This window comes from Mycteria americana, chromosome 4, assembly GCF_035582795.1.
Source record: "Mycteria americana isolate JAX WOST 10 ecotype Jacksonville Zoo and Gardens chromosome 4, USCA_MyAme_1.0, whole genome shotgun sequence".
Classification (NCBI taxonomy): Eukaryota; Metazoa; Chordata; class Aves; order Ciconiiformes; family Ciconiidae; genus Mycteria; species Mycteria americana.
This window is the reverse complement of record NC_134368.1, coordinates 30632553-30656637: the sequence shown is the minus strand read 5'-3', so window position 1 is coordinate 30656637 and position 24085 is coordinate 30632553. Positions and strand designations below refer to the sequence as shown.

Sequence of the window (24085 nt, the reverse complement as noted above, 5' to 3'; positions counted from 1 at the left end):
CTCACTTTTCAGTGGAGCGTCCACGCTGCAGAGGTATTTACATTAACTCATATAGTCAGCTCCTGAGATGATCACTCCCTTACACAAATAACTTGCAGGGTAAGCATGCATTATGATTCCTGAGGGGACAAAAAAAAGTTACTATATCCTTATAATCTTTTACTTGGGAAAATCCAGTATTATCCCCAAATCCCTCAAAATAAAAAAAAAGAAATATTCTTATTGGCAAGCTTATTGTTGAATAGTTTGTGTCTCCTTGGTGTTGCTATTTCCTCAATGCTGTAAGCCTGCTCCTGTGTTTTCCCACTTGGAGACTTCTCATTCATCCAAAATTTTGATTCATTCAAAAGAAAAAGCATTTCTTCTTTTTACAGGTGGAAAACCACCACCATAGGAATCTGCTCCAGTTTTATCATCTACATCTTGTGTCTCCTGTTACTTGCATAACTCACAGCTAAGAAACTTTGTGAATATTTTCATGATAAATCTAATCAGCTTTGGAATAGCGCACTAAAAAACACAGCAATGCAATTCTGGCAGACTTTGTGTATTTTCAGAGTTCTCTCATCACGGCCATGAGAAGCATTCTCTGTAAGTTACATTTTTTGATACAACTTCAAGATCACCTGATTAGCACATTCCTTTTTTTAAGATCCGCTTTTCTGAAAGGAACCTTCCTGTTTTGATTATTGTAAGTAGTATTTGGCTCTTTCGGCATTCTCATCTTCCCCCCCATTTTTTCCTCCTCATTTCAGCCAACTGCTCTGTACCTCCCCAAAATAATCTTCTCATTTATGCTGCTCTGCTGCTAGTCCACTACATCAATAACGTCTTCGAGAATTTTCATCTTGTTATTTTTCACCTCCAACAAGGATGTCAGGAATGCTTTTATGCTATCAACTTCATTGTGGTTTTTGCTCACCTATAGGCAAAACCCCCAAATAAACACAGTGCTGTCAGATGAAACAGCACAGCTGAGACTATGAGAATCTCTAATGGAAGACAACATTTGCAGTCCATAATGGAGACAGAGCAGGCGATGCAAACATTAGGAAATACTCTTCAGTAGTTTTGCCAATGCAGCTCTTTTTTTACGGTAATAATAATGCAATGTTCATTTGATCTGGATCTTTTCTCCATAAACATGGGGTTTTTGTCATGACATGCACAAACTGAGAAATAAGGCTAAATACACAAAACCTAATTATTAACAGTCAAGACACCATTCAAACTTTGGTAAAAGTTTATCAGGTTTAACCTTCTGCACTTAGATATAACTACTTTAAATACCTGCAATTTCATTCGATCTTCCTCTGAAATTACTGTCTTAAGAGACCTAGCATGGGCAAAAGTCAGAATATCGGTCTAAAGATACAGCTGGCACCATGAAAACAGTTTTGAAAAACAGTGAAGTATGCTTACTTATGTGTTTGGCTAGGTTCCTCAGCCCTTTTTCCCTGAATAGTTCACAGTGTTATTCCAAACGTTACTAAGCAAGCATGACAACAATTTGAGGTTTCCAGCATATCCCTTTCAGACAAAACAAAGTGAAAGGTTAGTTCTACAGGTAACTTTTAATGCAAGTCTCAACAATTTTAGAAGATTCTGATATTTTTCCCTTCCCAATACATGTGATTGCATTTATTTACATATATTTTTACCTTTTGCTATACATTTGTATTAGGTATTGCCAGTTACCCTTTTCATTCTTAAACAATAGCACAAATGGTTTGTAGTCATGACACCTCACAATAGCCTCGCTTGCCATTTATGCAAAATTAAAAAAAATTAAGCCTGAATACTTTTTTTTTTTGATCTTCTGGCAAGTCAGGATTTTCTCCTCATTTATTAATAGCTGTGCCTGGCAGAACACACCAAAGGTGCCGATACCGTGACTAATCTAGATGAAGTTCAAGTTAGCTGACAGGAGATAATTTTCTTCAGTTCTTCATTCAGCTCTTACTCGTCCCAGGTATCTCCATATTTATTTACTTTAACTAAAGAAAAGAAGAAAAAGTAGTCACATATGACTTAATTTAACTGCAAAAGTTTATCTTATACAGTGCCAAAAAGTACGATGAAATGCATTATCATTTAAAGTGGTGAGTTCAGAGTGTCAGTCACAGCACAACGGACACCTAATTAAAGCTACTTTTAAATAAATGGGGAGAAGAGTTTGTTAATCATTATTCTTTAATGAATTAATATTCAGTCAAGAGGCCTACTGGGCTAATTCCTGCTCTACAGAATTTGTAATTACTTTGAACCAAATGTAACATGTGGATGAAACAAAGACAATTGGAGGAAACAGGCAAGGAATGTTACAATAAATAATGTGGCTACATAATCTAGTTACATGCACAATTGGATGGATTCCGGCTAGTTAAAAACACGTTTGAAGACAAACAAACAAAAATCAGTAATCCCTACTAGGAAACTACTCAGCCATTATTATTTGGCAGCTTCCTTTAGTATAGGAGTGAGTCAGAGAGTAAAAAAAACAGAGTACTGGTCTTAACGGATTTATTCAGAAGTATGTCGTGTGTAACTGAACAATGACCAGAAAGTGAAAAGATGCTCTCTTGAAAGTGAGCTGCAAAGCAGTCTGCAGCTGACTGCCATCACCAACAAGCTAAAGGATGGACCGCCACAATCCAGTAGGAATGCTGACACGAGTCAGGCACCCCTTTGGAAATCTACTTGCAGGTTAATTACTAAGCCCACTGTTTATTAATACCTATCTGCAGTAGGGTCCGTGTTTCAGTGAGATGTTAGCAAACTTAGCATAATGCACTGACAAATCTCTTTTAAGCTGATTGATATTGCAGTGAGGCACAATGAGAAGCTCTCTCAAAGTACAATTTGATTTCCATTTCCATTAACCATGGCATCTGAGCAAGCTGCGCTCATTCCCTGGGAAATTGTCCAGTCCAGATCACTATGCAGATGCACATATTTGTACGGCTACAATGAACGGAGAAGGCACCAGCAGATGGAAGTTAGGGACTGCTTAAGACTGGTTTAAACATGGTTTGTTTTCCCTTATGTCCTTGCAACAGAGGGCAGAAACCACTGTCTCCTATTTGCTAGTCTGGTTCCTATGACACAGAGATAAGAGGAGGAACAAAGGGGTAATGACTCTGGACATACGAATAGGCATACAGCAAGTAACATGTCCAGTGTGACACAAGAAGCTAAATCAGATCTTAGCCCACAACATCAGTAGAATCCCTGAACTGTAGACTTAAATGTGCTTCCACTTGTAAAACATTTCTGAACTTTTATATTCCCTCCTTACTCTTTTTCCCCTAAAAATACAAAGAGACACTCTAAAAGTTTCTTTACAAATCTCGTGCACTGCTCAGTGTAGTTCTATTCTCAAAGCCTGACTACAACCATCAAACGGAACACAGAAACATAACAGACAAAATGCAATATTTCATAAACATTTTATAGAGGCCTTTTATAGACCTCAAATAACTAAAAATAAAATAATGAACGCATATTCTCATTTCACAGCCACAAGATTTGCCACAGAATATGGCGAGGTTTGCAGAATGCTGCTTAAGATTTCTGTGTATGGTTTTCAAGTGACATGTCTAGGCTTTCTATTTGTGGAGAAATACCTTGAAAAAGAAACCCTGTGTAAATAATGAAGTGTCAGCTGATGGAATTTTTTATTTCAAGACCATGTCAATCTGTCCAAAGACAGACGATCTGGAGAAAGTAATTCACAAGCATGAAACAGGCTGACACTCTTGAGCAACACTGTTCCAAAGCTTACTATTGCTGCTTCAGAACTTTCTGCATTAATATATTTTTCTAGACTTACTACCACTTGTTATGCCTGACAGGAGATGTTAGCTATTCCTACAAATCTTGTTGCAACATGATTGACAAGACTGGATACTGCATACAAACCCAAACAATTCAAGCTGACTAGTCCAGAAGTGTGTTAAATGGTAAAACATTCCTCTTGCTAACATCATTTTCACAGATGTTACACTAAATAAGAAAGTTCTAGAGCAAGCAATTATGAATTGCTTCTGTGTCTCCTCTTCAAAAAATTGACTGAGTCAAAAAGTTGACTGAATGGCATCTTATTCTTCAGGACATTGCATTCTTATTTTGCTGTGTAAAGTTTTGTTTTTCACTGTGAAAACAAATCTCAATATTGCTGCCAAATACTGTTTCCTTCCTTTGAGTTTTAATGTAGAAAATGAACTTCTACAAACAATGCCTCCATAGAAATCCTCTAATTCCACATGAAACAATTAATAAAAATAAATACCCCCCCTTCAAAACCATCAACTATGTGCTCTATTTTGAGAGAACAATGCTATCTAAAACATACACCTCCTTCATAGCTAAAAGTCTTCAAGTATAGCTCTGAGCTCAGAGAATTCTTTGTTGAAAGAGGTTGCTTGTATATTCAATAAAACAAAAGTTATGAGATTTTCAGTCTGGCACCAAGCAATATGGCTGGAGAAGAGGAATTATAATTTGCTATTGGAAGATCAATATTTCTAAAGAAAAAATTAATTTGAAATATGAAACTACAGACCACATCACATATGAGATACCTGCAGATACTGTACAAATAAATTGCTTAAAGGGTAAGCAGAATTAAGCCATTTTTAACATTACTGCCAATATTTTAATTTACTACATATTTCTGTAAATCACTATATTACCTTCCTTAACTGTTTTTTCCTGTGAAAACTTGCTTGGAGTTTCTGTCTTTGGTGGTAGCATTACCTCGTATGTCTCTCTGTGTTTATTCCTTAATTCCTCATATGTGATGCCTTTTTTTTTACGACTTTCTTCTGGAACTGGAGGAGGATCTGAAAACAAAACAAACACCAAAATACTAGAAATGGTGTCACACACCAAAACTTGGCTACAACCTGTTCTAGAATGGCAGTTAATTACAGCTCAATCCCAAATGAAAAGGAGCATGACAGCTGCAATTCTAAATGCAACTGAGAATGTATGTGGTCTTTAATTAATCCATTCTTTTTATCCTTTTCATTTTGTCAAGCTGCTTTGGAAGATTGGCAGCTAACTCCTTTTCTTCATTTTACCCAATGGAAATCCTAACAACCATGTGTTGTTGCTGGATAAAATAGTTCTGGTCATTTTATGTAAAATTTATGATAATCATCCATTTCATATATTTATGATTTCTGAAGAGAAATCTAAGTGAAGCTCAAGGGTTTGCATTCAGGCTTTTAATTCTGCTTTCACAGAATTAGGACTACATCCATCTTATGTCACCTGATAAACATTTTATCTACATTTATAATGGAGAATCTTGGTTCTATAATTAAGGTTCTACCAACTATTGATATTTGTGATGAAGTGTAATTACAATTTTCTTGACACATTTACATCTGGTAACTTTTATATAACTAAAACTGAGGCCATGAGAGGGCTTTTTTGTGAAATAAAAACCTTTTCCATAAAGGAGTTTAAAAATCCAAACTAATTCAGAGTACGAAACTCCACATTTGACAGTAACTTCCTTCTTTGTGTACCAGGGACCTGCATTCAGAATCGTGTGTTTCCCCTGCAATAGCTGAGGCCAGAGTTCATACTGGAAGGAGGGGAACAGCTGCACAGAACACTACTTGAAAACCATTTTAGTTCTCCGTGAGAAAATCAGCTGTTGCTGGACAGAACAAAATATGCAGTCAGTTCTCAGAAGATGTAAATGTTTGTCACATTATAAAAAACAGTTCAATGTCACTGAATTATAGTCGTGTACAGGTACATCACCACCACTGGTGAAAATGAAATCACCTCAGAAAGGCTAGCAGAGACTAGGGTTTATTTAGGGCAGTGAAAGGACGGCATATTCACCTTAAAAAAAAAAAGGGGGGGGGGGGGAACAAAAAAAAAATTTCAAGTCAGGCCGAGGTTTTTTTCAGATTTAGTTTCACAACAGATTAAACCTTTTAAGTTAATCTACAATCTTTACTTGCAATTAGAGCTACAAAACATGAGAAAACCCTGAATTTAGTTTAAGTTAGAATACAAAATAACACATATATTTACCTTCTGTGTAAAAACAATTCTGGGAACTTCAAGCTGTTTCTTTCAAAATCACTATATTGTACCATGTATGTTTGCATGGGATGAAAATACATAGTTTAGTAAGAAAAGTATCTAAGAGAAAGGCAAGAGTCATTGTGCTAAAAACTGCTAAATATTAAGACAAAACACACCTTGAGCAGTGTAATCAGTAATTCCTGTAGGTGAAGATTCGTTCAGGGAAGCACTGAATGGAACAGGTTCATAACTTGAGAGGGCTCTATCTGTTGAACTATAATCATCTGAATAGCTAGAAGAAAGTGGGAATTCAGCTCTTGGAGAAGAAGATTCAGTAAATGACTGAGAAGGCATGTCTGAAAATTCAGATTTCCGACTGGAACGGCTGGAAAAGAATACAATTAAATATTAAATACAGAAATACTAAAGTTAAAAATGGAACTATTAGAGTAACAATATGTGCAGTTAAAGAAAATACTCCTTTATTTTAAATGGTTTCGTTTCCAACATGAATTATCGTCTTAAAAAAGTTTGGGGTGTTTTTTTGTTTTTCTTTACATTGCAAAGATCTAATAGTCCCTTCCCCAACACTCTTCCCTTCCTCCCAGAAACTTATCTCATACCTGAAAATCTCCAGAACAGAACACAAAAGAGACAAAGTATTTCGCACTTTACAAGACAAAAATGACAATCCCTTCCCCCAGGGAGTCTTCAGACAGAAAAAACACATCAGACACAAATAGTACAGGGTGTGCCCATGTAACTAGTGGTAGCATGAACTATAGTTATTTTTAAAAGCCTTTTAGGAAGAATTTGCAATTTAAAACCCTTCATCATTAGAAGCTGCTGTAATTGATCAGTACCGAATAGCAGAAAAGGAGAATAAAGAGCTACCTCGGGGAAATTAAATTATAAAGGTTTATTGAGTTGATGAATTCAGCAGAAACATTAACGAATTTTCTCTTGAGAGAGAAAGGTAAGATCATATAAAGAATATTCTGGAAACCGATGCATGATATTCTAAAGCATTTGCTACATACTGGGAATGACCCTGCAAACCACCACACAACATGTCTCTATCAAGAATGCCGCCACTTGGTGCCACTAGAATGTCTCTAGAATATTTATTCATTTTTTACTTTAAATTTCTGCTTAGCTGTACTTTTAGTTTCGTATGAAAAACATTTGCAACTAGTCTTTGGTTTATTCTCACAATAAACATACAGAGCTAAGCCATTTTATTGCCTCAATTATATTTTTAAAGTATATGCAAACACAGGTTTGAAGAACTATCTAATCCTCTAGCTCCCTACCTATTTTTAACTGCAATTCAGAATTACCAAAATACATTCATTAGTAGATGTACAATGACCATGAAAATGTAATGATTTCTGTTGCTGGCTTAAAAGAGTAGCATGTATGGACAATAATGCAATCTGAATGAATTTAAATTAATCATTCAACCAAGAAAAAAAAAAAAAGGAATTTATCACTTAGGAAATAAAATTTTACAGATACAAAAGAATGGGTCATTAAAGGTTGAAGGGACTTATTGGTGCAGCAGATGATGGCATTTAAACAGGTTCTCACCTAGAGGAAACACAGTTAGTGATCATGACAGTTTCTTAATAGAAACTGGAGGAGGGTGAAGGACAAGTCCAGCTCCAATTCAGCTCAGTTTATACAGTAAACATATAAAGTGGTAACTCCTAAAATTATGTTTGATGCCATAAAAATGTAGACATTTCAGAATAAAGGTAAATCTTGCTGACAAAACTGTTATAAATCTGAATTTATAAAGTAATTAAGAATTTAATCAAGTCCTTTATAAACATTTAACAAATCTTAGCACATACATAGCAGGACTCACTCCAAACACTAGTCTCCCAGTTTTGAATCAAGGGTTTAAGTGAGATATTCCGAAAGTAGTTTGCAATTAAAGACCACTTGAGGTAGAAAACATTTTGGAACAAAACAGGAAATAGTTTTAAGAACTTGATGAGTTTCTCATATGTGCAGCATAATGCTGTTACAGATGTAAAGGATTTAAACAAACAGCAGTAAGTTTGACCACCATGCTTCTTCCTGCACTGATATTGTTTACTGAGCTCTTTCCTTTGATAAACACTGAAATCATTTCCACCCTCTTCCTACTTCAATCAAACTAAACTATGGGAAAAACTTTCAGAACGTAACACTATTTTATTTCAGTTAACTTAGTTTACTTCTAAACTAAGGAGGCAACTTCTGCTGTCACGCTACTGTAAGTAAATTCCATGGGAAAATGCCACCTTAATTTACAAGGAATACATTTTGCTAAGTAAAATGTTTCTTTTTCTACTCCTCAAAGTGATCGGTTGTATGTAAAGAGCTCAAAATGTGTGTTTTATAGGTGGCCAACTGATAACAGATACAGCTTCCTGAAAGTGGTAGATTTGGGGTAACAGAAAGAGGGAAGGTGCAGCTCTGAAGGTCTTTGAAAGCTGCAAATGTAGGCTTGATCTGTTAGTGTTTAAAATGTCCTGTTCAATAATAAGTTTTAAATTTAAAAGAGAATTAAATTCTTACTTATGTGAACTATGTCTCTGAGCTTGTCGTAGAACATCTCCTATTGGGGAATCCTTCAGTTTCTTAAATTTCTCGCTACAGATTGGCAAGTAGGATATCTTTCCAGCCAGGTATCCACACATTCCAGCAACTTTTTTAAAAGAAAAAAAGATGGTTTTATATGCTGTATCATAACATTCAACATCGTTTTAAAATAATAATTTCAAATAAATTATACAGTATCTTGAATAAAAGAAAAAAACAGTTTAGATCTGAACCAAAACCATGCAGTAATCATCTCTCTCTGCTTCTTTTGCAGACAAAGGGTACTAAAAACAAATGCAACAGCGGAACAGAGACATAAAGCAATGATTTAGACATGGCATAAGCATCAGATGATTTCAGCTAGGACTTGATGAATGAAAGGTGACAAAAAAAAGGAAAATAATTGCAATCAGTTTTTCCCAAGATCCAGAAATAACAATTAACTATCAAAGATTATAAAACAGTCAGGAATAAACAAAGGCAGTAAATTCTGCTAATTCAATCCATCAGAACAGTCAGATCTTGAAAAGGCTTTCACTAGTATGAAGAGGAGTCTAAATAAATTTAGGATTAGGCTCAGGATCTTCTGAAGAGGATTCTATGATGTGGTTGCCAGAGGGCAAACAACTGAATTAGCTGAAGCCTCGCAATCTCTAGGCAAATGCTTTCAATTTAGTGTATGAGATAGTCTCATCTGCTAGACAGGACATAAGAATAAACCATCACGATAGTTCTTTCTGGGCTTAAAACTGATGATTTCCATCAACTGGCTCGTTCACGTTTTATGAGTGGGTCAGAGTATGAAGGAGCATGAAGGATTCAATGGCAATTAATAGAAGTTTTGTTGTTGACTTTGTAGGAGAAAAGGACTAGATCCTTCTTTCATATGCAACGAGTATTTTCTAAATAGCAAGACTAAAGACTCTCAATCATCTTTAACTCAGGAAAGAGTTAATTACCAATAACATTAATCCTCTGAGGTCCTCACACTGTAGATTACATCGCCTGGGAATAAATATAAAAGGGGATTTTACCCTACCTTGCTGTAGTGGTACTGCAATTGTGATTCCTGTTCTAATGTCTGTATTTTCAAAAGGAGGTTAAAAATCCTTTTCCAAGGGAAAAAGAGAAGAACAGCCACAACTATGAGTGAAGTTTACAAATGAGAAATGTAAAGGTTTATCTGTTTAGGAGCTCAAAAAAATTGGAAGACACCTCAAATGCTATAAATATGTGCAAAGGGAAAAATTACAAGCCCCTAAAAGGAAAAACAACCCAACAAGAATTCAAACTAAATATTTAGCAAAATAAAGCTAAGCAGCAAAGGCAATTAACCTTTGGCGTAAATTACAAAGAGAAAGTCTCCTTTCCTTGAGGCCTTCCAGTCAAGAAAAGTGGAAGCATCTCTGGAAGATGTTTCACCCAAAGTAATTATTGGCTAGAATATTTGGTTTCTCTATTACAGAACTAACAGCCAGATGATCCACATTTCCAGTTAGCACAGTAAATTAGATGTTGTTGCTCTCTGCTTCTTCTGTATTCACTCTGACAAGACCTTACAGAAGCTGATCAGAGATAGATAAGAGGCCAGGTCCTACTAGAGGCTAACATGAAGTAGGACATATAGCTCTTACCCTTCTTTGCCGAAGATGGATAGAGGACCAAGAACTCTATGCTATGTTGAAGGGGATGCTGTCAATGTAATGTATCAGTCATGACCAACTAGAAGTTCCATTAAATTGTCAGACTGCCTAGAAGACTACTGAGAAAAGTTATGAGTAATTCCTATAGGCAGAAGAACATCCTGGAATCTGAAAATTCCTATCTAGAAAACGAAACACCTCTCAGCTTCCAGATAAAACCAAGAGGGGCAAAGCAGGGAAAGATGCAAGATGGAGACTAAAAAAACCTGACTCAACTATGTTAGTTAGATATAAAAGACCAATAACTGTAATCAGGTATAGATACTCTTCAGAAAAAGAATCTAACAACCACAAGTGACACACACCTTTATCAAAGACAGACTACTGTAATCAACAGATGCAGAAGCAGTATGCTCAGATCAGTGACACCAGAAAAGGAAGAATTATCTTGAACTGCCTTACTGTTGTATAACATCAGCTAGCTACGAGCTAGCAGTGGTGCCTGGAATTGCATATGCTCTTCTTTCAGAACTCATGGAGGAAAAAAACCAAACCAAAACACAACCCCACTGCTTCCTTTAATCAGATTTCACTGCAGGAGGAATGTGCAGTTAAATTATGAGACATAATTTGGACCTGTAAACTATGTCCCTGGCAATAGTTTTCAGGAAGATCCTGTAGACAGTAGGGGCATCTGACCTAAACAATATGAGGATGAAACGAAAACTGCTTAACTCAGGCCTTTTACATCCAACTATGTCCCTAAATCCCCGTATTTAAAATGCACATAAATCACACAAAGTTACCTACTGAAAAACAACCAAACCACACACTTTATGGAAAATTCTTTTAGTATGAAATGAAAGTCCGTATGCCTACCAGTGTACATCGAAAAGGAGAAGCCAGAAGTATTTTGGCTTATGACCTTAACATCAAGAATAGTCGGTCTGGTCCAGTTGCTCCTTATTTTTTCCCTTGATTTCAAAACTTAGTTCCATTAAAGAGGAGGAATGTAGCCCTTAACTAGAAATGTGTAGGAGATATCAGGGAAACAGTAATTCTATTATTTATTGGGAACGTTTGCATTGTAACATTGTTTGGTGTTCAAAGAAAGCAAGTAGAATTTAGCATAAACAAATGGCAGCCCCAGTCTCTCACATTCATTTATCTGCTTAAACAACACTTCCTTCACCACAAATCATGGATTTTACCCTCTTCCCACTGAAGTAAACTCTAAGAGTAACTGGCTGTATCTAGGCAGATTGGCAAGATGGCAACTTCCTGTTTTACTGTCATGTATTACATTGAAAAGGTTAATTTATTAATTTATTTTTTATTATACTTAATCCAAAATCATTCACATGAAATTGCTGTTTTCCTACAATTGTACCTACATAATGTCCAGGAAAAAAGGCACTAAAATAGCCTGAATGGGACAAGTGAGATGCATGAATAAAGACCTTCAAATTAGGAAGGGAGGGGTGGGTGTACTCTGGCAAAGTAATTTAAAGTAAGCTTGTACAGTATCTATTTACAATGTTTTTATCTTAAATTCTTACGTTACACTTGTCAAGCATATTTCACATTGTACAAATTTTATGGAAAGCCTATAGACAAAACCTGCTGCACAAATTCAAAGATGGTGAATAAATGAAATGCACTACCTCTTGACATTGAACAGGTTCTTGCAGTACGAGATGTTGTAGTTAAGAAACATACCCAAAACGTTGCTGACTGATAGAATTAACTGCAGCAAGGTGAACCTTACTCATTGGATATATGAGATCATTTACTCCTATCTTCAGGCACAGCTGTACCAAAGTAAGCATTCATTCTATGATTCTATAAGTGCCGGGACTCTCCACCTGAGATGGAGTAATCCTGGTTATAGATACAAACTGGGGTACGAGAAGCTGGAGAGCAGGCCCACAGAAAGAGATGTGGGGGTTTGGGTTGATGGCAAGTTGAATATGAGTCAGTGTGCCCCAGTAGCCACGAGGGCCAACCATGCGCTGGGGTGCATCAAGCGCACCGTAGCTAGCCAGTCAAGGGAGGTGACTGTCCTGCTCTACACTGCACTGGTGCGGCCCCACCTCGAGTACTGTGTGCAGGTTTGGGTGCCTCAATACAAGAAGGACATCAAACTATTAGAGTGTATCCAGAGGAGGGCAACCAAGATGGTGAAAGGTCTCAAGGGCAAGACTCTCAGGGGCAAGAGGGGCAGCTGAGGTCACTTGGCTTGTTCAGCCTGGAGAAGAGAAGGCTGAGAGGTGACCTCATCACAGTCTACATCTTCCTCAAGATCAGCACTTCCTCAAGGGGAGTGCTGATCTCCTCTCTCTGGTGACCAGTGATAGGACACAAGGAAATGGAATGAAGCTGTGTCAGGGGAAGTTCAGACTGGGCATTAGGAAAAGGTTCTTCACTGAGAGGGTGGTTGGTCACTGGAACAGGCTCCCCAGGGAAGTGGTCATGGCACCAAGCCTGTCAGAGTTCAAGGAGTATCTGGACGATGCTCTTAGTCATATGGTTTAGTTTTAGGTAGTCCTGCAAGGAGCAGGGAGTTGGACTCAATGATCCTTATGGGTCCCTTCTAACTTGAGATATTCTATGATTCTATAATTCTATAGAGTGGAGTCACAGTAAATCAGCCAGCTAGTCTCATGGAAATTACATCTGCGTAAGAGACTCCAGAACCTAAGGCACGAATACAAGCTGAATTTATACGTAGCTTTTACTTACATGCAACTTTCATGAAAGAGCCAAATCTTGAGCTATCTCTTAGAACACCTGAAAATGAGGACCAAAGTTATTAGCAATAAGTTATTAAGAATTAAGCTGAAAAACATCAACTGCAGTTATGTTTGTGGGTTAGTTTGTAGTTATATTTGTAGGTAGCAGGTTACTCTTTTACACTTAACGTGGAAGAAAATTCAAGAAAACCTAACATCTGAATTCCCCATAAAATTATAAAGATCTAAGAATTACCTCTTTAATTCCTAATTAATAAAATTAAATTTTAAAAAGTGTTACTACACACTATAGAATATATTGTTTCATAATCACTGAGATACTGCATTTGCCAAACAACATAAAATGAATATGAATTTGATTTTAAAGTTTTGTTCCTTCTTTAGTTTTAGGAACTGCAAGTCATGTAGCTGAAGAGTCTGAACTTCTTTTAATTACAAGTAGATTAGACATTATATTATTACAGTAACTTTATTAATAGCAGAAATATATTTCATCTGAGCAAATCCAAATTAACCCAAAGTATGTTTACACTTTACCTTTCTTAATTAAGAAACTAGTAGTAAGCATGCCCACTGCAGCCAAAGGAAAAGCTGTGAAGAAGAAGAAAAGTTGCTTAAAATATGATTTCATATTTTCAACCACATTTAACAAAACATGCAATAAAATGAGAGTTTCTAGGCCTTGCTAAGCTCATTTGTATAAGAATATAGGTGTATATATATAATTAACAAACTGTATATAAATTATGAAGCAGTCTCAATTCCAGTTTTTAAGACCTACTACAAATTATGCAGTACTGGTTAATGAGTCATCCTGCCTTCATTAGACTTCATGCTTCCTAAGATACAAAAGCCAATGCCAGATGGGATAAAGCTCCAAGGACAAGATTCCAGGTCCAGCTACAACTGCTACAGCATCAAGATGCAGAACTTTAAAGCAGAGAAGCATGCACAGCTCTTCAGGACAGAAGGCAAGTTAAGAGGCCAGTGCCTCTAACAATTTTTGATAACCAAAAGTCTTGATTTTTTTTTTTTAATATAAGAACTTTGGAAAAAGTCTAACTCCTTCAGAGATATAAACTACATTGATTAAAATTAGGTACCCTGTTTTATTCACCAGCAAATTAAAGAACAGTGCAGCTTTTTCTGTAGCTTACAGATCAAACTATACAACTCAGGGGTAGGGTGAGGAATGCAGAGAAGATGACAAACATGGAACAGCATTACTGCCTATCACAATCAGCTTAACACTTCATGTCGATTTTTATCACACTGAAAAAGTTCAGGTGGCAGGAAGCATTTGAAGATGGCAAGAAACAAAAGGAGTGCTTATTTCAAGAAATGATAATTATGGTATTGTGAAGATTAACTTTGAAATTGTTTGTGAAGACCACCATACCTACACAAGATACAGTGACACTGAAATAACGAACTCAAGAGAAGACTAAAGTTAATTACATTAAAGATTTAGATGTGTCATAATGAAATTACATTCTAAGCAAGTCTGAAAATGTAGATCTTACAAAAAGGCTCAATAACTTTAACTTTACCTAGGGGAGAAATTTTTGCAACAGCACTAGATATTTATAGTGTTTTGATGCACACAATCTGCTAATTAAGTCCATATTTGAAGATAAATTATATTTTTTAGAATTTGGACAGCACAGTATTAAAATATATTTTGCAAACTAACAGTTTATTCCTTCACAAATTCTGATGGGTCTAAACTAGGTTAGGAGTCCAACCAGCATTTTAGCGTAAGTACGACTGGATGTCACTTTTAAGAAAAAGTATTGGCTCGTTGGTTCACAAGCAAGATTACAGTAACACCTCAAAATAGAGAATAAAATCTTCCAATCTATTAGAGATTAAAACCCTGATGCTTTTAGAGATTCTAGACCTAGATTTTTCAAAATTTATTTCTAGATTTTCTGAGATATAGAATGGCAGTGCAGATTTGAAGCTAAATTGTAAGAGAAGAAAAAAAAACAAGGGGGGTGGGGGTGGTGTTTAAAAAAAAAATCCAACAGAACTTATTACAGAGGACTTCAGTCTAACCCTCAGAAGTTTGAAATGATTTATAGGCCCAACACAAATATTCTGGACATCAAAGACAGGTTATGCAGTTTAGTGGAAACAGCTGCTAGTATGTGAGCATATAAATGACCTGAAACGGTAACTAGAAATTAAAGGAGTAATAAGTAAATGAAAATTGGGTTCATACATAAAAATTAATATGAATAATTATTCAAGTGTAGAAAAAAACCACAAAAGCAGCTTAATAAATCAGAAAATATCAATGCTTTTCACTGCTATGGGCAAAAAGTACTATTTCTGCTTCAGGAACAGAATAAATCCTAGGAAAAATAATGGAAGGCTGATATATCAACAGCACATAATTAAGGATGGGAATGTAATGTACCCTAGGCAAAATGGTTTTATGGGGGAAAAGTCATATCAACCTGGTTTGATTTTGTTAGTGAAATTAAAAGTGCAAAGGATAAAAGTGTAGATTGTAATGTGAATTTTTACAGTATTAGAACTTATATTATATGATTATGTGATTAAAAATTAGTAACACCAGTAAAGCACATATTGAACTGAATTATGAAATGACTAGCAAGCCTTTCTGAAATAGAAGCTGTCAAGAGAAACTACTGCAAAACAGAGAGGGTTTGTAAGAACTGGTAAAAATTTGCTACAGCTTGGTATTTTAATAAAAAAACTGGAAGTACACAAATTTATAGTAATATTTGTGAATAACAGGAACTGATACAGTAAGAAGTGAGGATGCCAGGGCAGTCACACAGGCAGTCCATACTTCTTGCAAAGGTGCGTTCGAATAATATGTGTTTAATATAGCAAATAAAACCACTTAGGTACATGTAACGCAGAACAATGAAACAAAGACAGGAGACCTAGAAAACAGCGACAGACCTTAGACTCTCCCAGTGAGATAACAGCACAGTACACAACCTCTAAAAAAAGATCTCTCAATTACTGTTGTAGCTCCCTAAAGTGAAATTACTGAAGAAACGAATTTGGGGCTTCTCAACAATACCTTCATGTTGTTTCCTCAAGTCTCTGTATAAAGACGAACAGGGCAGTAAGTTACGTTGCCAATCAAGAACTCACAGCAGAACACCTCAAGAAGAACAAACAACTCCCTCCCCTCTTGTCTTCCAGAAGAGATACTATCAATAAGCCATAACCAATCATCATCTTACTACTAATGAACCCAACTCTTTTCACTTATAAAAATATAAGTAAAACAGCTAGATTTTAATAAAAAGGCTGAAGGTATCCAGGTATTTGAATGAAAGTGTAAGAATGCCAAAGCAATGGAGAAAGATAAAGCAGAACTTTGAATCGTTAATTCAAAAATCACAATGCCCCTCAAAAGTACTGGCTGCCAGGAGAAATCAGAGCCCCAGTGTGCTAAATTTAGCAAATCAGCTGCTAAATTCTTTATCTGTCCTGGTTTCTGCTAAGCCACCTATCAGCATCAGGAGTAATCTACTAGTGTGTGATAAAACAGTGGGTGACAATCACATCAGAAGACTTGGTCGAACCTCTTGACCAGATAAATAAAAAACAGGTGTGTCTTGAACCTTTGGATTACAGAAACAACATTAAGAAGTAATGCCATCAATTCTCAATGTTTTGTGGAAAAAAAAAAACACAACATAACCTTGATATTTCAAATAAATTAAGATGAGGCACAAAGTATTCTGTGAAAACAACACGAGTTTATTATTCCTGTATACTAGCTGTAGTACACAAATCATTACTGACTGCAGAATCATGCTTGAGAACCTTAGCTTTTATTTACAGGCAAAAAAGCCCAAACATCTGGCCGTGCACAGACATGGAAATTTTCTCCAAAAACTGAGCTGAGCGACAACTCATACATTGTTCTCTCCGCAACTCTCCAGAAAGACAAAAAGCAATAGTTCTAAGCTAAACTATTTTATTCTTGCATTCTAAAGATAAGAAAATTGAAAACGAAAATGTAGAAATGAACAAAAAAAATCAGATACATAAATAAATGAGAGACTCCATTAGTTATATCTATTTTCAGACTTTTAATAAGCACATTAATTTAAAATATGAAGAAGTCTTGTTATAAAGCATAAACCTTACAAAATATTTTGCACCTTTTACAAAATTCCTGTCCTGCAAACTCTTAAAAAATGTAAATCCTACATGGATCAACATTTACTGGGATGCAATTTTAGACCATGTGAAGCTTGTTAATGAATGGTTGTGATACATTGACCCGGGCCTTCCTTCCTTAATGCCTCAGATAACAACAAAAACTAAGGGTGGAAGAAAAGCAAATGAAGTTTACCAGCAAACTGAACTTACCTCTATACCGGGCACTCTCTTCAGCACATTCCTTGAGGAGTCTTCTTTCCTCCTCTGTCGGCACATAAGGCTTAGGTACTTCCCTCTTTCATTAGGGAAATAAATTATAAAAGAATAAGCAAAAGAAAGGTTTGGGGGGATTTTTCAACTAAAAACTTCGTCTAACTTTCACACCTTGTAGTGCCTGTACTTTCACACAGCTATACTTAAGGAACAGGTGCCTTTTGTCTATAAATGTCACATGAAATATATCATTAAAAAAATCCAATGCTTCTACAAAACACATGAGAGAGCACGAAATATTTTGCGCACGCTCAAATCCCAATCAGTCCACTCCATTTTCTTCAGAAAAGCCTGCTCTGGTCCTTGCAACCAGCCTTCCAAACTGATACATTCTGGCAGCTCATTAAATCCCTTTTTAAACATTTGTCAGGGTTTTAATTACACAACGCGTGTTGTCCGTTTACATGAACATATTTAGTGAAAGCTGGCCAGCTGTTTTGCCAGCAGGCAAGAAGTTTCTCCCAGAGGTGCGTGACCCCCTCTCCTGTCGCGAAAGGCATGCGACTAGGCACCCTGCCAGATCGCCGACCGGGAGAAGGGCAAATGTGAGAAGGCCGCCGGTACCGGGAAGAACACCTCCTGCCGCGAGGGCCGCCAGAAAGGCCTCAAGGGCACCGTCCCCGCGCCTCCGCAGGCCGCTAAGGAGCTCGCGGCAGGGGCGGGAAAAAGGCTGACAGAAGTCCCCCCGCTCCCCGGCCCGCGGAGAGTGTGTGCAGGCCCCGAGCCTGCCGCCTCACCCTCAGCACAAACAACCCCAAGCCCCACCGGGCTCCCACACAGCTCTCGCGGTTTCCCACAGGCAGCGCCGCCGAGCGAACGACAGTACCTCGGCCGGATCGCCGACCTCCCCGCCGCCGGGACCCTGCCCGGCCTCCATGACGGGGCGGGGAGAGCAGTGCGAACGAGCGCTGACCCGGAAGTCGACGCGAGTTGGCTCCGTGCGCATGCGTGGAGGCGGTGGCGGAGGGGCAGCCGCTAGGGGCGCCCGGCCCCGCCCTGGCGCCCCGGGGCGACGGCCCCGGGGCGCCAGGGCGGGGCCGGGCGTCCCCGTTAAGTGTCGTTAGGCCCTGGGGCTCCCACTCGGGGCTTGCCTGGGCGCCTGAATGCTCCTTAAACCCCCAACCCGCGCTCTATGGCCTTCCTCTGTGTGGAAACCCGGCAGAGAGGCCCTGCAGGCGGGCCTCGGGCTAGGCCGCAAGGGCCGCGGCGCTGCCATAAACGGCGCTGCTGGTGATTTCGGGGCTGTGGCCAAGGGCCATGTGTTTATTCGGGTTCAGCAGTGGTGTTTCCTCGCTGGGAAAGTCGAGTGAGGGCGGTGAAAGGATTTACAGTTAACAGCTGAGGCTCAGAGCATTCATTTCAATCGAGAATGTTTCCTTCCTGTGCTTTATCTTGTTTCCTGCCTGCTTAAAGAATACCACCCTCTAATACACTTGAGAGGAGGCACTGCTTCAGAGTGGTGAATCCCTTTAAAGGTAATCCTTAAGTGGTTGGTTTTGTTTTGCCCAGCGTTGGTACTTCTTGGCTTTGTAACTGACTTGCTGGTTTTGATAAATAGTAACAAAAAGCTTTTATCTGTCCATGCCTAGCTTGAGCATTAGGTATGTTGCCAATAGGCATGTTAACTGCTTGCTAAAGAACGTGGCCAGAATTGACAAAAAGGAAAGGATGCCTGTTACCTAAAAAAGAGTTTATTTGAACTAGGGCCAAGCAAGGACCTGGCAGGCAACTGTCTGAACTTGAAAGTGGTAGAGGTTTGGCGGTTAGGATTCTATTGAAGTGGGAGATCAGAAGGAGTCTGTGTGCTTGTCTCTAGCTAATGCTGTTGAAATGGTAGCATTAGTAGATGCTTACAGTTTATCAGAAACCAGAAGCTGAGGAAAAAATAAGATGTTTCTGATAGTGCAATGTATGCTGTGGCGTTTTCTTGTAAACATTCAGTACCATGGCTTGAATTCACCATATTCTGATTTGCCTCTACTTGCCTGGAATGCACCACTCCCTTTCAGCCTTTCCTGGAGCAAGCCATTGTCTCTTCACCCTGGAATTCAAGTGAAGAGGCTTAAATTGCTGTCTGATGGCTGTACAAAAAAAGGCCATGCCTGAAGATAGGAGAGGGAAGGTTTTAGAGATTGAAGGTGTCTGAAATTAGTCGGGAATGTGTATGTGAAACGCCTGAAATTAGTAGAGAATGCAACTATAAAATGAACACTATGAGCATGTGAAGGACCTAGGACAAATGGACTAAGGAGTGTATGTAAAGTAATAGGTTTGGCTGCATAGAGTGGCTGGCTGCACCAAGAAAACTGTGGCGTTTTCTCTGAGTATTGGGTTCTTGAAATAAGCTGGGAGAATAGAACCAGAAACTATGTATTGTGGGGTTCTTAGTTCATAGCTTTCATCACATAGTAAAGAAGTTCCTAATTTCCATGAGATGGGTTTGCCTGAAAACATAGATTACTTCCAACTTTCATCTCTGCTGATCACCTGGGCCCGCCCTAATGAAGCACTCTCCAATACAGGGACATCAATTATGCACATTATTAATTGGAAAGCAGAAGACTTTGGCTTCATTGGCTCACAATAGTTTTATTTATGGGACTATAGCACACTTAAGGCAATTTATTTCTTGCTTCTTCCCACTTGTCTCTCAGCATATTCTAGGCAGAGTACAATGGTTTGTTAAAACACTGCATTTTTGTAGGGTAGGACGTGTTTATGGACTGTACCTTCTCTAAACATGGAGTTTCAATGGGGAGGAAATGGTTATCAGTCTCCTTCATTGAAGAAAATGACTCTGACCTGTTGTTTTGCCTCTCTATTGTAAAATTAAGTTATCCATTCAGTTTCCTCACTTCACTATCCCCAAGTCCCTTAGACTTCCAACAGGAAAAAAGAATTAAAAACATGCAACAAGCTGGTGAGTTTACCATCCTTTCAAAAATCTTACCTAATACAGTCTGCTCGTGAGCTATGTAAAGGTACTTAAAAGTTTTACCTGGTTACATACATCCATTTTTTGGCTTAGAACTGCAGTTGCAGGGCCATATTCAGCATAGATGGTACAGCATATCCACATCCTTGGCACTTTGTTCTCTGTCCTCAAGCCTTTTTTAAAGTTCACCCATAGAAAGGAATCTTAATAAGGACACTCTTTTTGACATCTGGTCTACTTCTACCACTTCCTTTATATTCCTGCCATCTTTCTTGCAACTATTGAGAACTTGAGTTTAAAATCAGTGATGGTATGGTCAAGTCCTTCTGATGCTTTACATAAAATCTTGTCCTTGGGCAAGGCTTAAGGCTAGCTTTTTAATGCCTTTCTATTCCTTACCTTCTCCTTTGACAGGTGCCATTATCCAATATGGTATTTTTGTTTTAAAATCTATGCACTAGAGTAGTCCTTTAGAGATGACAAGGTAACATTCTTTTTCAGGGAGTTTTGAGCTGTTTGTTTTGATGACATGCACAATGACAGTTTGATGTTTCAGCAACTGTTTTCTAATTGCTGTTTTGTGTGTGTGTGTTTTTGAACATGTACAATTTACAAAGTGATAGATTATTTGTAAGGAGGAATAGCATAAAGTTATGCATTTTTACACTGCTTCAGGAGTCAAAAAATGCTTTTTAGATGTACTACAACTTACTTATCTATGACTCTAAACTTTTTATCTTTTATTACTTAGTATCATCCAAGAGTGAGGAATATATTTGAGATTCAAAATACTGTAATACTGAAACTTGATATTTAACCTTCAGAAATTTGAAATTATTTCTTTTGGAGGAGATGCCTCAAAGAAGGAAAAAGGAAAACTTTAGAACAATAAGGTTCATTTTAAATGAACTGATTACTTATGTAACAAGAAGGTGGTAGGTGTGAAAATCAGATGGTTTCTAATTGCAGTACTTTGCAAAACAAAGTTACTGATGAATATTCAGAACTCTTGAAGCTGGAGCTCAAGAATTAATAGGGTAAATTGTGTGTAGACTGTCAAGTGGTTTAAAAGTTTATCTTTTGGATAAATTCTTCTTCATCCCCTTGTTCAACAGTTAGTGACAGGCTTTGTACAGATCCACTGCAAAATAAAGAGTTGGCTTAACAAATAAGTTTAGTTTTACAATATTGCATAAGACATAACTGAACCATGTAGATGTGTGGAAGAGTTGGAGTATACGCTGATCTGGTAAGGAAAGTCGCCAAAACAAGTACTGGAGGTTTATGTGCTCGAGTATGTAGCTGGAATGGTGATTTTTCTTGGTTTTGTTGTTGCTGTTTTTTGCTTGGTGCCCTGGACAATCAAGGAAAACACAACAGCTGAGAGCTTCTGATTCTTCAGTGGCTGCCAAGAGTTAACAGGACTGTATTTGGAAAAATCACTCTCTCCCTAATGAAGAAATAACAGCGCTTCATACCAAAGAAGAGCATTGTTGTAACTGCTACAACTGGTGGCAAACAAAGAATCAGTTATTTGCCTGAAGCATTATGGCACATCAGCAAGAACCAGGAGTGGGTGTCTTTTGTGGAGCTGATACTCAAAGCCTCAATTAGTAAGGACGTTACTCACATTGATAATAATTACTACTAATAATAACCAGTACTGTAACGTACTTTGAAAAGTACTTTATGTGGTAACTAATCCGTAGGGTTATTTTGTAAAGCAGGCAGGGAACAGCCAGGAGAATCTGGGTTCTGAAAGTGGTATGATTGTGCATCCTGTAAATTTCAGGTGCTCAGGGTTAAATACCAATGGTCTGATTTTCATTGGCGGTGAGGTTCAGCTGCTCTTGTTTCAATTACATGGATGTATATGCATTTATTGGGAAGATCAGGCTGAGCTCCTAACTTGGGATAACTTCAAAATCAGAAGCAGCCTGTGACAGGCTTTGCTTCAACCAGTTGTCTGAAATTATGCACAACACTAGTAGCAATGAATCCTGTTTTTCTTGTTAGGTGTTCTATTACCCAACATTTAGACTGTGGTACAATTGTTAAAATAGAATTAAAAAATATTCCATTCACAAAATTCTTAAATCTACAGGAAAGAGTTAACCTGAAATATTCTTCTCAGCTACCAGTATATAATTATTTTTTTTCCTCTCCTGCTTTCTTGTTCCTACTGGTTTCTGCAAGTTGATGTACGTTATCTGTCTGAAGGGCGTGCAGCACATGGACATGAGTAGTTGGGCATGAAGGGACCTTTTACTCCAAATAAAACAGAATCATACAAAGCATGTAATAGAACTTGGAGCTTCTCTTAACAGAGATTGGCAATTGTTGTGCTGGTGCATTTGTTGTTTGTAAAAAGCATACTTTTTACTCAGTTCTGTTTTTGTTGGATGTGCTTACTATAGTACAGTAATTGCAAGACAGGCTTGTATTTGACAGTGGAAAAATGGTGACTTCAGGATTCTTTCTAATGCTGTTTTGCAGATCTGGTGTTATTTTATCGTGCTTGACATGTATTTTTTTCCTTTTTTTTTTTTCTTTTTAAGCCTGGAAGTTTTGAGGCACTTCAACAGAAAATATAGTTACTTTCTAACCGCTTAAAATGTTAATGTTGGTACTGTTTCTGCTTTTACGACCATCGGCTCCCAAATCTTTGCATTGTTTAGAAATACATTGTTACACTCAGCCACCAGACCTGTTGTTGTATGGCTGAAGTCCTGGCTAGTCCCAGTATCAAGATGAATTTTCTGAGGATGTTGTTATTGTGAATTACCTCATCACCTTGCCTTTCCGTCTGTGTCGCCTGCATTACCATGGACCTTCCACATCGGTGGCTGCAGGAAGTATGTGAAATCAAAGTTAAGTTCTAATGGCGAAAGCGACCGCCGTGTTTTATCTGCTGCGCAGGGGTGGTGCAGCTTCCCCGCGGCCTCCTGCCCCGCACCCCTTGTCGAAGCCCGGCTGCGTCTGCGGGGGAAGCCCAGCCGTTCGCGTGGGTGGAACAACGCGAGCAATTTCTGGCGAAAAGGCGGTACCTACGCCTTTGTGCAGCTGGCCGAGACACAAGTATGTGCCCTGGCCCGCCGGGGGGACGGGCGTTATTTTCCCACCGTTTCCTGCGGGCGCAAGGCAGGCTGCGAGGTGTGCCCTCGCCGCGGCGGGCACGGCGCTGCCCGTCGCTCGGGGCCTCCTCTCGGCGTGTTTCCCAGCCGCGCTGCTGCATGCCCGGAAGGCCATTTTGTTCCCGGCTACCTTGGCGATACCGGCCTCGTTCATTTTTTTTTTTTCACGACGGCGAGCGGTCCTGCTCTCACGGGTGGCGCGGAGGCGTCCTTGGGCCGCAGGCGGCAGTACCTGCCCCGCCGGCATCTGAGGCCGCCCTCCCGCCAGGGGAGCCCACCGCCGCCCCGCGCGGAGCTGCGTCGGGCTGCCCGGGCGGGACTTCGCCTGCGGTCCCTCACCCGCCGGGGAGGCTCGCGGGGGGACGGCGCTTCGGAGCGCTCCCACGGAGGGGCGGGCCGGGACGCCGAACGGGCTGCCGCCTCGGCCTATGGCAGCCGCAGGAAGCTGGCGGGCGCCGCCAATCGGAGGCTCGGCTCCCCCCTCGCGGCCTTGTGATTGGCCGAGGCGTCAGGCGGCCGCGGGGGCGGGGCCGGGAGGGCGGGCTG

The 24085-nt window shown here is 38.9% G+C and overlaps 1 protein-coding gene across 2 annotated transcripts; it reads right to left on the bottom strand.

Annotated features, from left to right (window-relative positions):
- Positions 1 to 1559: 1559 nt before the first annotated feature.
- Positions 1560 to 23927, bottom strand: OCIAD1 (OCIA domain containing 1). 2 transcript variants are annotated; one of them, XM_075500044.1, is made up of 9 exons: positions 23670 to 23927; positions 23113 to 23251; positions 17408 to 17492; positions 13577 to 13630; positions 13029 to 13076; positions 8620 to 8749; positions 6228 to 6436; positions 4695 to 4844; positions 1560 to 1997 (listed from the first exon to the last, which is right to left on the bottom strand). In XM_075500044.1, exons 2-9 carry the CDS (start codon positions 23230 to 23232, stop codon positions 1960 to 1962), a joined length of 834 nt encoding a protein of 277 aa, XP_075356159.1. In that variant the 5' UTR covers positions 23233 to 23251; positions 23670 to 23927; the 3' UTR covers positions 1560 to 1959. The 2 variants fall into 2 exon arrangements, with proteins under 2 accessions (XP_075356159.1, XP_075356158.1); XM_075500043.1 differs by lacking the exons at positions 23113 to 23251; positions 23670 to 23927 and adding an exon at positions 18297 to 18432.
- Between the last annotated feature and the right edge of the window lie 158 nt (positions 23928 to 24085).

What these genes read in the sequence shown, in the direction of transcription:
- OCIAD1 (XM_075500044.1), bottom strand. Translation starts at nt 23,232, where the DNA reads ATGGTAATGCAGGCGACACAGACGGAAAGGCAAGGTGATGAGGTAATT. An exon ending in AGAGAGTGCCCGGTATAGAG is followed by an intron (nt 13,631 to 17,407) that starts GTAAGTTCAGTT and finishes TCTTCTTCACAG; the next exon opens with CTTTTCCTTTGGCTGCAGTG. An exon ending in TAGTTTCTTAATTAAGAAAG is followed by an intron (nt 13,077 to 13,576) that starts GTAAAGTGTAAA and finishes CCTCATTTTCAG; the next exon opens with GTGTTCTAAGAGATAGCTCA.